This window comes from Sapajus apella, unplaced genomic scaffold, assembly GCF_009761245.1.
Source record: "Sapajus apella isolate SASKATOON/1434 unplaced genomic scaffold, GSC_monkey_1.0 scaffold40, whole genome shotgun sequence".
NCBI classification, from domain to species: Eukaryota; Metazoa; Chordata; class Mammalia; order Primates; family Cebidae; genus Sapajus; species Sapajus apella.
In genome coordinates, this window is record NW_022436980.1 from 1,782,280 (window position 1) to 1,796,059 (window position 13,780).

Genomic DNA, 13,780 nt, shown 5'->3' on the forward strand with positions numbered 1-13,780 from the left:
TTTTGCTAAGTGGAAGCAACCTAAATGTCCACTGACAAATGGTTAATGTGATATACACATACAACGGAATATTATGCAGCCTTAAAAAAGAGGGCAGGCCAGGTGTAGTGGCTCATGCCTGTAATCCCAGCACTTTGGGAGGCCAAGGCAGGCAGATCACCTGACGTCAGGAGTTCGAGACCAGCCTGGCCAACATGGAGAAATCCCGTCTCTACTAACAAATACAAAAATTAGCTGGGTGTGGTGGTTGGTAATCCCAGCTACTTAGGAGGCTGAGTCTGGAGAATCACTTGAATTCAGGAGATGGAGGTTGTAGTGAGCTGAGACTGTGCCACTACACTCTAGCCTGGTGACACAGCGAGACTCGGTCTCAAAAAAAAAAAAGTGGCAATCCTGTCACATGCTGCAACATAGATAAACCTCAAGGATATTATTATGCTAAGCAAAATAAGCTAGTCACAAAAAGATAAATACTGCATGATTCCTCATACGAAGTATCTAAAGTAGTCAAAATCATAGAAACAGAAAGTAAAAACATGTTTGCTGAGGGCTGGGGGGTGTGGGGAGGGGAAATTAGTTTTTTTAATGGATATAGTTTCATTTTGCAAGATGAAAATGTTCTACAGATGTCATGCACAATGTGAATACACTTAGTGTTACTGAACTATACATTTAAAAATGGTTAAGATGGTGAATTTATGTATTTGTTTATAACCATAATAAAAAATATTTTTGTTGCTAACTTCTACAACTTTTCCCTTCAAACCAAACTGGTATATTAACACTACAACAAAAGTAATGGCAACAGTAGATTATGACATGCGATTTTATTTAAATTTTTTAAGAAGTCGTTAAATCTATAGCATCATCTTCTCCTTAAAAGGAAGTAGACAAAGGGGTGAACAGGTGAGGGAGGAAGGGAGAACTCTTCTAGTCAGATAGCAACTAATAAAAACAGAAGGACTGACACAACTAGCTCATAAACACTTTACCACCACTTTTCTAGTAACCAACAGATTACAGCATGGATTGTCAATGTATCACTAAAAACACATGATGAAAAGATAGCTGGAGAGCAGAATATTCAGTTTCACCCTCCAGATTACTAATTAATCACATTAGGAAAAAGATATCTTTGCAGTGGAGACACCAAACAGATAACACCAGAACCAAGTGCGGTAGGCAGAATTCTAAAGTGGTCCCCCCAAATTTCCTGCCTAATCCCAACCATGAATATGGTATTATGCCCATGATTATATTATCTTACATGGAAAAACTGATTTTAGAAGTGAAATTAAGGTTGCTAATTAGTTGAATCTGAGGTAATGAACAAGGAGACAGAGATCTGAGTGAACACTTAAAAGCAGCATTTTCCCTGGCCGGTGGCAGAGTGGAAGCTGAAGATTCAAAGTATTTGGAGTCGTCAATGTGCTGCAACTGGTTTAAATACGAAGCGGCCTTGGGACAAGAAATGTGGGTGGCCTCCAGGAACAGAGAATAGTCTGGCTGACAGGCAGCAAGAAAACAGGAACCTCAGACCTCCAGGAACAAGGAACTAAATTCTTTTTTTTTTGAAATGGAGTCTCACTCTGTCACCCAGGCTGGAGTGCAGTGGTATGATCCTAGCTCACTACAACCTCTGTCTCCTGGGTTCAAGGAATTCTCCCGCCTTAGCCTCCTGAGTATCTGGGATCACAGGCTCCTGCCACCATGCCTGGCTAATTTTTGTATTTTTAGTAGAGACAGGGTTTCACCATGTTGGCCAGGCTGGTCTTGAACTCCTGACCTCAAGTGATCCATTCGCTTCGGCCTCTCAAAGTCCTGGGATTATAAGTGTGAGCCACTGTGCCCGGCCACAAGGAACAAAATTCTGTCAAGAACATGAGCTTGGAAACAGATTCTTCCCCAGAGCCTCTAGGTAAGAGTCCAGCCCAGCCAAGACCTTGACTTTGGCTTTGTAAAACCTTGGGCAGAGAAACCTAGCCAGACTTCGGATCTACAGAACTACAAGGGTGTTGCTTTATATGCAATACATGCTCAGTTTGTGGTAATTTGTTACACAGCAGTAGAAAACCAATATATCAAGTAATTCAAGTTAATATTACTTATAATAGGTAACAGAATTATCTCCTGATGTGATATGCTGAGGCTACAACTTCACCTATGTTGTACGTATTCCTGACAAAAACACATTAAACATAAATCTAATCATGATGGGATAATCAAACAAAATGGAGAAACATTGTGGGCATTAGTATGATAATTGAGGAATTTTGAATATAGGCCCTTAGATAGTTGCTTATTCATTTTCCTTTCACTATGCGCTATGTTTACTGTGACAACTGCATTACAATTTCATGGAAGAGTATTCTTCATCCTGGAAAATACATGCTGATATATATGGGGGTAAAATGTCACGAGTTCTCAATCGGTTTAGCCAAGAAGCAAAAGGAAAGAAAACGAAATATATTCACATCCCACACATACACAGAGATATGGAAAACATCAGCAAGGTGCTAACAATTGGTGAATCCAGGTGAAGGGTACATGGGGTTTCAATGTATTAATTGATTCAATTTTTCTGCAGGTTTGAAATTGTTCAAAGTAAAAAGTTGGGGAATAACATTTTTTAAAAAATGTATTAAGCAAAAAAAACTAAATCTCACCAAAAATTTTTATAGAATATGCTTGTTGGCTGGGTGTGGTGGCGCACGCCTGTAATTCCAGCACTTTGGGAGGCTAAGGCGGGTGGATCATGAGGTCAGGAGTTCAAGACCAGCCTGGCCAACATGGTAAAACCCTGTCTCTACTAAAAACACAAAAGGAAGGAAGGGAGGGAGGGAGGGAGGGAGTGAGCGAGGGAGGGAGGATGGGCTTGTTAAGGAAGGAGATGCTTGTTAACTATTTGTTAGTTTTTCCCTGCTCCCATAAATACCTCTGTTCAAACTATAGTTTCAGGTGTTAGCAATATTTAAACAGTTTTACCCAGTAAAAAGGAATTTTGAATAAGGGCCCTATCTTAGATAGGTGTACTGAATCACTGTTATTTATTGTGATAACTTTTAAGTAAAATGTGTTAATTTTTGAGTAAAATAAACTACAGTATAAATAAAAACTGTAAACAAGATAAACTATTGGGGTAGAATTAGAACTGGACAGTCAAAACTACTGCCAATACAAGACTAGGGATCTTTTATCGATTCTAAGGACTAAATTTTCTTTGAAAATAAGTGAGACTTTTTAATAGGCAAGGCATTAATGAAAGTTGTACCAATTTAAAATCAAACCATGTTAATGCTTACCCCAGCAAGGCTCCAAGTATACCACCAGCCACCAGGCCACGCAGGCCTAAGTTTATTCTAAAAAGACTTCCTGTGACAGCTATTTAAAAACAAGAAAGGCAATATTAAATCATCTTTAAATACTAGAATTCTATTTTAAAATTTTCCTTCTATAAAAAGGGCACAAATCCCTAAGTGAGCTTTCTGAACCCAATGTTAAAATATTATAACAGCTGATATTTCCTGAATCTAAAATGCCAACACAGGTAGCTTCCCATCTACTCTGCAGATTCAAAGGAAGAAACATCCCTTCTACAAAAATAAATCTCCAATCTGTTCTATGGATCCAATCATTCTGCTTCACTTTTGCCCATCTCTCCTTAAAAATTTGAAAACATTTTCCCCCTTCTCTTTCACTTCTTCTTTTTTCAAGGAAAATTTAAAAAAGCAAAAAATCCTTCACTAGCCCTTCCAGTTTATGCCTTTCCCTAGACTCACCGTCTGTACTGCTATATAGCACTACTTAGGCAGAGCGACAAGCAAGCAGCATTTGGCCTACAGTACTGGTGACCAGAGCACAGAGAGACTTCTTTCCTTTCTGCTGCGACTGTGCATCAATCATGCTCATTCATTTTCTTTTCACTACGCACAATGCAACTAATGCCATCTAAGGTGGTTAACACTGTTTAAAGAATAACACTTGAGGCCAGGCACACTGGCTTACAACTGTAACCCCAACACTTTCGGAGGCTAAGATGGACAGATCACTTGAGGTCAGGAGTTCTAAATCAGCCTTGCCAACATGGCGAAACCCTGTCTCTACTAAAAATGCAAAAATTAGCCAGGTATGGTGGTACAGGCCTATAATCCCAGCTACTCAGGAGGCTAAGGCACGAGAATTGTTTGAACCCCGGAGGTGGAGGCTGCAGTGAGCAGATATAATACCCCTGCACTCTAGCCTCAGCAAAAGAATAAGATTCTGTCTCAAAAAACAAAAGAAATAACATTTGAGATTTACATTTTTAAGTACTATATATTCATTTTTTTAAATTTCAAAACAAGAACCAAAATAATCTTTGATCCTATTACCTAGAGTAATGAGTTAGTCCTTTTTTCTAATCCTCCAATCAAAATTTAAAAAAAGAAAAAACTGGGGCCATGCTGTACATACTAAAATTTTCACAGAACATATTATTAAATTCTGTATCACTAAGTTTTCTTCCACATGGTTCCATTGCATGGAGGTACCACAAATTTTTGTCTAATATGTAGGTTTTCTCTTTATAAATACTTTAAATAAAGGTGTGATGATAATCCCTCCACAAATCATCTTTTTGTACAACTGTTGCCTTAGAATGAACTCACAGAAATGGAATTTCTGGGTCAAACAGTATAAATGTTTTTAAAGCTTTTGACTTAAATTACTAAACTGCTATTCAAAAAGGATGCATAAACTTATTTTCCAAATAAAAGTATGCAAGTAATCTAGACTTTTGCATTCTCTTAGTTTATTTTTTCCAATTTGATAGGACAGAAGTAGTATGTAATTTTAAGTTGCATTTCTCTGATTAGTAGAGAAAAGCAGTTGTTTTTCCTTAGGTTTACAAGTTATTTGTGGTACCTCTATGAATTACAAATTTATGTCCTTTGTCAAAGCTTCAGTTGAGCTATCCTTTCTTTTTGATGTATTAGGGCTTTTATCCATTACCTGCACATAATATTATTTTGGAGTTGTTTACATTTAATGTCTTCTATAGTATTTATGACATAGATAAGTTTACAACTTTTATGTGGCCAAAACTGTGTTTCCTATATATTTCCTAATTTTTATACTTAAAAATATATTGAGTTGATAAACATGAGTTTGAACTGTGCAGATTTACTTATACATGATTTTTTTTTCCTTTCTTTTTTTTAAGACCAAGAGTCTCATTCTGTTGCCCAGGCTGGGGTGCAATGCCATGATCTTGCCTCACTGTAACCTCCGCCTCTCAGGTTCAAGCTATTCTCCCACCTCAGTCTCCCAAGTAGCTGGGACTACAGGTGCGCGCCACTACACTTGGCTAATTTTTTCTATTTTTTAGTAGAGATGGGGTTTTACCATGTTGGCCAGGCTGGTCTTAAACTCTTGACCTCAAGTGATCTGTCCACCTTGGCTTCCCAAAGTGCTGAGATTACAGGCATGAGCCACCACGCCCAACCACATGATTTTTTTTTTCAATAAATATATTGAAAAATGTTTTGGAGATGTGCAGTAATTTCAAAAAACTCACCAACGGTCTAGTCTAAAAATATCAAAAAAGTTAAAAAAATATGTCTTTAAGTGCATGAAATACATGTAGATACCAATCTATGTGTGAATCAACTGTTTATGTTATTGTTAAGGCTTCTGGAGAACAGTAGGCTATTAGCAGTTAGGTTTTTAGGGAGTCAAAAGTTATACATGGATTTTTCAACTGCACAAGGCAGAAGTCAGCGTTGCTGTGTTCAAAGCTGTTTTCAGTGTTGTTCAAAGGTCAATTGTGTATATGTACACATTTATGTAGATTCCCACCCAGAAATCAGAGACATATGTACATATATATTTTCCCTAATCTTTCGTGAATGTTTTACGTAAGCACCATAATAAATGTTAACTAATATTGTTGTTCTGAATAGTTATAATTTCTTTCCAAATAGTTAATAATTGTTCCAGCCCATGAAGGGTCTATTCTTTCCCCAAAAATCTGAAATATCACCTTTACTTATTTGTGTGTGCTTGGTTTTGTTCGTTTTGTTCCTGATCTTTGAATTCCACTCCACAGATGTACCAATACCTCACTGTCCTTTTTATTGAAACTTTATACACATTTTAATTTTACACTTGCAAGGCCCCTCATTATTTTTCTCTGAAATATCTTTGCTATGCTCATATAATCAGCATTTTAGATATAATTTAGACATTGTATCAAATTTTTTTTAAAAAGTCTGTAATTTTTATTTGAATTGCTTTCAATTTATAAAGTAGAATAATACTGTTAACTATCAACTATTCCTCCATTTCTATTATTTATATTTTAATGACTAGCAACAGTTTTTCAAGTCATCTTTTAAAATATTATCTACAAACACAAACAATTTTGTTTCCTCCTATCTAAAAGCACTGTCTTCTTCCCCTTCTGTATTAATGTATTTTTAACAGTTTTATTAAGGTATAATTTACATAGCCCAAAATTCACTTAAATGTAAAATTCACTAATTTTTAGTAAAAAAAATTTAGTTATGCAACCATCACTAAAATCCAATTTAAAAATGATTCCATCATTACAGAAAGATCCCCCATGCCCATTTGTGGTTACTCCTGGTTCCTAGTCTCACCTCAGGTAATCACTACTTTTTAACTCAACAGATTTGCTTATTCTGGACATTTCATATGAATAGAATTATATATTATGAAGTTTTTTGTGTCTAGCTTCTTTCACTTAACAATGTTTTTGAAGTTTGTAGCATGTTTGCAGCATGTAACAATTTCTTTTTACTGATGAAAATATCCAACTGAATGGATGACACAGAATTGCTGAGTTGCACAGTAAATTATGCTTAACCTTTTTTTTTTTTTTTTTTTGTGATGGAGTCTCACTCTGTGGCCCAGGCTGGAGTATAGTGGCGTGATCTCGGCTCACTGCAACCTATGTCTCCTGGGTTCAAGCGATTCTGCTGTTTCAGCCTCCCAAGTAGCTGGGATTACAGACGTTTACCAATACACCCAGCTAATTTTTATATTTTTAATAGAGACAGTGTTTCACCATGTTGGCCAGGCTGGTCTCGAACTCCTGACCTCAAGAGACCCACCCGCCTTGGCCTCCCAAAATCCTGGGATTATAGGCACGAGTCACTGCACCTGGCTTTCCAATGGTTTTCTTAATTCATTTGGATTTCCTTTTTTTTTTTTGAGATGGAGTCTCGCTTTATCGCCAGGCTGGAGTACAGTGGCACAGTCCCGGCTCACTGTAACTTCCATTTTCCAGTTCCAAGTAATCCCCTTGCTTCAGCCTCCTGAGTAACTGGGACTACAGGCACGGACTACCACGCCCGGCTAATTTTTTTTTGTATTTTTAGTAGAGAAGGGGTTTCACCATGTTGGCTAGGATGGTCTCGATCTCTTGATCTTGTGATCTGCCCACCTTGGCCTAGCAAAGTGCTGGGATTACAGGTGTGAGCCACCACGCCTGGCCTTTTTTTTTTTTAAGACAGAGTCTTGCTCTTTTTGCCCAGGCTGGAGTGCAGTGGTGATATCTTGGCTCACCGCAACCTCCGCCTCCTGGGTTTAAGCCATTCTCCTGTCTTAGCCTCCCAAATAGATGGGATTACAGGTGTCTGCCACCACACCCAGCTAATTTTGTATTTTTTAGTAAAGACAGGGTTTCTCCATGTTGGTCGGGTTAGTCTCGAACTCCTGACCTCAGATGATTCACCCATCTCGGCCTCCCAAAATGCTGAGAGTACAGGTGCGAGCCACCACGCCCAGCCAATTCATTTGGATTTTCTACATCCAAGATGTTGTGGGTAACCCTCCAGAGACAATAAACCCCTCTCCCAAAATTTGAATGAGATATTGAGATGCCAAACTACTGAGATGTACTAAAAGGATGCCAAAAGGGTTATTATACTCATAATGAGGCTTTGAGGGAGACCAAGGCACGGTCCCAATCATGTCCCAGAATGGCTTGAGAGCCTGAAGGGTGAGTGACTGGCTTGTGGTTTTACACTGGTTAGAAGGTGGGGCTAGAGCAAGAGTTCCCTCACGTAGGTCTGAGCCTGCATGACTGAAACTTCCCGTTGGTGTCAATCAAGGTAGCACTTGGCTTTCTTATCAGCTTGCCAAGATGTGGGGCAAAAAGAGAAAGGGGAGAATTCCAGTTTCTGGTATGGCATATGAGAAGTTTAGAATTTAACATTTATTCCTAACAACAAGTAAAAAGCTAAACAAAATGAAAAACTGACAACTCTTCTTAAATCCGTCAAAGAAGTGAGATCATAGGTAAAATACTGCCCTCTAAATAGGAGAGACAGACAGATAAATACAGAGAATCACACCTTATTGGAGCAGAAATCCATGAGCAGAAGAAACCTCCATGGAAACCAGAACCAGAGAAGGAAAATGGTAAATTGCTGGAAGCTCAGTGTAGAACAGTCTAAGACCTAAAAACTGTAGGATGCCCAGTCATAGAGGGTTCTCACACTCCAGGAGCTCTACCAAGTTCTCCCAGTAAAGATCTGAGAAAAATCCCTCAGGCTTCCTACAGGGGGAGGAGAAAAGTAACCATATGGAAATATGCCAGAACATTCTGTTATTCTTACCAAGGCCTGCCCTCAAGATAAATGGTTTTGCACAGCCCAACCTATTGGAGTTTTGTCAGAGATTAACCAACTAGGGGAATACCCAAATGCAACCTGCTCTAGTCTCCCATGTGGAAGAAGGGAAATATGCATTCCAACCCACTGTAGTATCCTGTTCCACCAAAGGAGAGAAAAAAACTGAAAAGCACTTGTGAAGTTAACATTTCAGAGGCACAGGCTCACTAAAAGACTAAGAACCTAATCACAGGACTGTAACACATTTTCTCTTTCCCACATCTTAATATCAAATTACTAAAGACCTATTTACTACAATTCTTTTTACCCAGGTACATCATGTCTAGCTATCAAGAAAAAACTTACAAGGCATACTAAAAGGAAAAAGCAGTTTGAAGAGACCAAGCAAGTAAGACCAACAGAGGAAGCACCAAAACCACACTCAGACATGGTGGGGATACTGGACTTATCACACGAAGAGTTTAAAGCAACTATGACTAATATGCTAAGGGCTCTAATAGATAGACAGTACTCAAGAACAGATGGGCAATATAGGCAGAGAGATGGAAATTCTAAGAATCAAAAGAAAATGATAGCAATAAGACAAATTAAAAAACCCATTGTAACAGAATTGAAGAATAGTAGACTAGACACAGCTGAGTAAAGAATCCCTGAAATTGAAGACATATTAACAGACACTTCCAAAACCAAAAGACAAAGAGAAAAAAGATGGGGACCTCCCCCACCAAAAATGAACAAACAAACATAGAACAAAACATCCAAGAAGTGTGAGACAATTACAAAAGGTAAAACATACGTATATTAGAATACCAGAAGTGAAAGCTAAAGAAATCTTTGAAACAATAACTGAGAATTTATCCTAAATTAAGTCAGACAACAAACTGCAGATCCAAAAAGTTCAGAAAACACCAAGCACAGCAAATGCTCCTCAACATTACACCTGAGCATATCATTTTCAAACTGCAAAAAATCAAAGACAAAGAAAAAAATAGTAAAGTATGTGAACAGAGGGCAAAGACATCTAAATAGAACTAAACAAAGGAAAATGGCTAGGGAGAACTTTCTAGGGAAGCTGGGGCTGACAAATGATCTAGTCTTTGAAAGATAAGGTTAAGTAATTGTGGTAGTGATAAAGTGTATTCAAGAGGGACTGATTCACAAAAGGCAAGAAGATGCTGGGAAATCCAAGGAGATCGTAAAGTGAAAGCAAAAGAGTGGTGCATGGAGGCCAGATCAAGAACTGACATTGAAGTGATGGGAAACTATGGAAGAATTTTAAACAGAAAAGTGGCAAAATTATATTCATATTTTAAAAATGTAACTAGGTTAGAGGGAGAGCACATCAAGATTAGAAACAGGGAAGATATGATAGTAGCAGTGGGGAAAAAAGAGGTGAAAGATTCCATATATATTTAGTGAGTATAGTTACTAGGAGTAGAAGTGGAAAGAGAATAAAGAGCAAAATCATATCATTCCTTGGTTACTGGTTTTGACTTTTTTTTTTTTTTTTTTTTTTTTTTGTGAGACAGGGTCTCATTCTGTTGCCCAGGCTGGAAAGAGGTAACACAATCACAGCTCAGTGTAGCCTCAACCTCCTGGGCTCAAGCCAGCCTCCCACCTCAGCCTCCTGAGTAGCTGAGACTACAGGCATGAATCACCATGCCCAGTTAATTTTTGTATTTTTTGTAGAGACAGGGTCTTGCCATGTTGGTTGCCCAGGCTGTTCTCAAACTCCTATACTCAAGCAACCCGCCCACCTGGGCCTCCCAAAGTGCTGGGATTACAGGCATGAGCCACTGTGCCCCGCCTAGTTTTGACATTTAAGGGTAGATAACAGGCCGGGTGCGGTGGCTCAAGCCTGTAATCCCAGCACTGTGGGAGGCCGAGGCGGGTGGATCACGAGGTCAAGAGATCCAGACCATCCTGGTCAACATGGTGAAACCCCGTCTCTACTAAAAATACAAAAAATCAGCTGGGCGTGGTGGCGCGTGCGTGTAATCCCAGCGACTCAGGAGGCTGGGGCAGGAGAATTGCCTGAACCCAGGAGGCGGAGGTTGCGGTGAGCCGAGATCGCGCCATTGCACTCCAGCCTGGGTAACAAGAGCGAAACAAAAAAAAAAAAAAAAAAAAAAAAAAAAGAGTAGATAACAGAGAATGTAACACCAGGAGCAAGTAAGGAAGTAAAAGCGGGAAGACCCAGGTAAAAATGCTTGCAAATTTAAAAATAAAACATTCTGGCTGCTCCAATGCTACTAATGCCTATTTCTAGCTTTATATTTTCAAAAGTGTTCATTAAAATGTTGTTTGAGGATCAGGAAAAACAACTGATACCACTTTTAATACTTGGGTGATCAAAGAATCTTTATAGCAAACCTCCATGACATGCGTTCACCTAAGTAACAAACCTGCATATACTGCACATGTACCCTTGGACTTAAAGGTTAAAAAAAATGTTACGTTCAAATTGTGTATGTTTTCCCATGTGTGTACACACATACACAGAGAAGAGAGTACATGTAGTAGCAAGAAGATAAAGAAAGTGCGGTGAATAGTTAACAACGGATAAATCTTTGTGTGTGAAGGATAAAGCCTGTTCTTTGTATTATTTTTATTTTGCAACCTTTTGTAAGCTTATTTCCAAATAAAACATTTAAAAATGGTTATGTTCAGAATACGTACGTGTCTTTGTACATAAGAGAATGTACATGATTTAGGCCGGATGCGTTGGCTCACACCTGTAATCCCAGCACTTTGGGAGGCTGAGGCGGGCGGATCACCTGAGGTCGGGAGTTCGAGACTAACCTGACCAACATGGAGAAACCCTGTCTCCACTAAAGATATAAAAAATTAGCTGAGCATAGTGGTGCATGCCTGTAATCCCAGCTACTTGGGAGGCTGAGGCAGGAGAATCACTTGAACCCGGGACCTGGAGGTTGCGGTGAGCCGAGTTCATGCCATTGCACTCCAGCCTAGGCAACAAGAGTGAAACTCTGTCTCAAAAAAGAAAAAAAAAAAAAAAGAGAGAGAATATACATGATTTAATGAGTGATTTGAGTATATATGGCAGTGAATTTACCTTTCTGAAATGAATGCTCATTTTAAAATTATTTTTTAAATCTGACAAGTAAAAATTATACACATAAGGTATACAATTGGTGTACAATATGTTTTGAAATATGCATATATTGTGGAATGGCTAAATCAAGATAATTAACATATACATCACTTCATGTACCATTTTTTGAGGTGAGAATACTTAAAATCTACTTTTTTTTTTTTTGAGATGGATTTTCTCTCGTTACCCAGGCTGGCGTGCAATGGCATGATCTCAGCTCACTGCAACCTCCGCCTCCTGGGTTCAAGCAATTCTCCTGCCTCAGTCTCCTGAGTGGCTGGGATTAAAGGTACCCACCACCACACCTGACTGTTTTTTGTATTTTTAGTAGAGATGGGGTTTCACCATGTTGGCCAGGCTGGTCTCGAACTCCTGACCTCAGGTGATGCACCCATCTTGGCCTCCCAAAGTGCTGGGATTATGGGTTTGAGCCACCATGCCCTGCCAAAATCTACTTTTTAAAAGCAATTTTGAAGTATACAATACACTGTTATTAACCACGGTTACCATGTTTTACATGGAACTCTTCAACTTATTCCTCTTGTCTAAATGAAATTTTGTAACCTTTGACCAACATCTTCCCAACCCCATATCCAGTCCCCGGTAATCACCATTGTACCTTCTATTTTTAATGCTCTTTTAAAAGAAGATGTATATACTAGAGGCAGAGAGCTTTAAAATAAAATCCAAGTTCTTACCATAAAATATCTAGTCCCCTATAGTCCTCACCAATCTCATCTCAAGCTACTCCTCCCCTCACTCACCAGGTTATTAACCTGCTTTTGAGGAAATGTATTACCTTAGAGCCTTCCCCCTTGACGTCCCCTCTTCCTTGCAAGGCTTGTTCCTTCCTGTTCTTTGGATATCAGCTCAAATGTCACTGCCTCAGAACGGCCTTCTCTGACTACCCTGTCCATATGAGATTCTGTTGTTTCACCGTGTTATTACTTTCTATCACAGCAACCTGTTTTATCACATACATATTAGACACTAAAATCCAGAGAAAGAAAGGGCCTTGCTATTTTGCTCATTGAGTATACCACGGGTGAAGCACAACACTGTCTATAAACACATTTTGCATGAATGTTGATGAGATGTGATGGGAAGCCAACCAAAGAATTCAGTAGTTCTAAGTCTTCATATATTTTCTAAGCTATATTTGAGAAGATTGAAAAATATAAACAAAAATGTCTTACCTCCTGCAATTACAAAATGGCTTACGGCATTTTTATTTCGGTATACATTCAGACCAGCGTTCACTGTGCTAGGAAAAAGTGAGAAGGAAAATATAATATTTAAAGCATATCCCATTTATCTTTTTGAGTGTTATTTTTGCAGACTTAATAGATTTAGAAAAGCCTACTGTATCAAGTCTCTGGTCCTAGCCTAGGCCCCTTCAATGTGTTCCAGACATGGATGTAAAACCATAACTACACCAGTCTTTTATATAAACAAAAGTTCTTTAAAAAAAGGTATTATGAATCACTTTCATGTGGGTATTCAGTTTTCATAATCCCACCCGCTCATAAGACACACTTCTAAAACAATATCAAGAAAATTCACCATCTCACAATTCAGAGTGAACTTACTTGAATGTAGTCACAAACACTGCAGTTCTCCAACTCCAGCGCCAGCCATACCGAATGAAGCCTCGTGTGGCAGCACGATGTGCACATTGCTAAAGTTAATTAAAAAAACTGTGAGGTTCCAAGACACCATCATATTTTCCTTATTCTAGAACTGTGGTAGAGGAATTTTAGCTATGGATTAGTCAGGTACACCTAAACAGACAGAAATACTAGAAAATCTCTAGAAACATTATACTTAAGTATTGAGGCTTAAGTTCCACGTGTACCCTATCAGGAGATGGAAAATGGTTGAATGTCCCTTATCTGATATTTGAGACCAGAAGTGTTTTGGATTTTGGATTTTTTCACATTTGGGAATATTTGCATTTAACACTTACTGGTTGAGCATCCCAAATCCAAAAAACTGAAATCTGAAATGCTCCAATGAGCAACTCCTTTGA

The 13,780-nt window shown here is 38.6% G+C and overlaps 1 protein-coding gene across 1 annotated transcript in view; it reads right to left on the bottom strand.

Moving 5' to 3' along the window:
* The window catches only part of TIMMDC1 (translocase of inner mitochondrial membrane domain containing 1), a 28,225-nt gene that overhangs the window by 8,800 nt on the left and 5,645 nt on the right, over nt 1–13,780 (bottom strand). The window contains exons 3-5 of the mRNA XM_032298990.1: nt 13,341–13,429; nt 12,948–13,015; nt 3,303–3,381 (exon numbers count right to left, since the gene is read on the bottom strand). Coding sequence (XP_032154881.1) covers nt 3,303–3,381; nt 12,948–13,015; nt 13,341–13,429 — 236 coding nt within the window. The remainder of the gene's footprint in view (nt 1–3,302; nt 3,382–12,947; nt 13,016–13,340; nt 13,430–13,780) is intronic.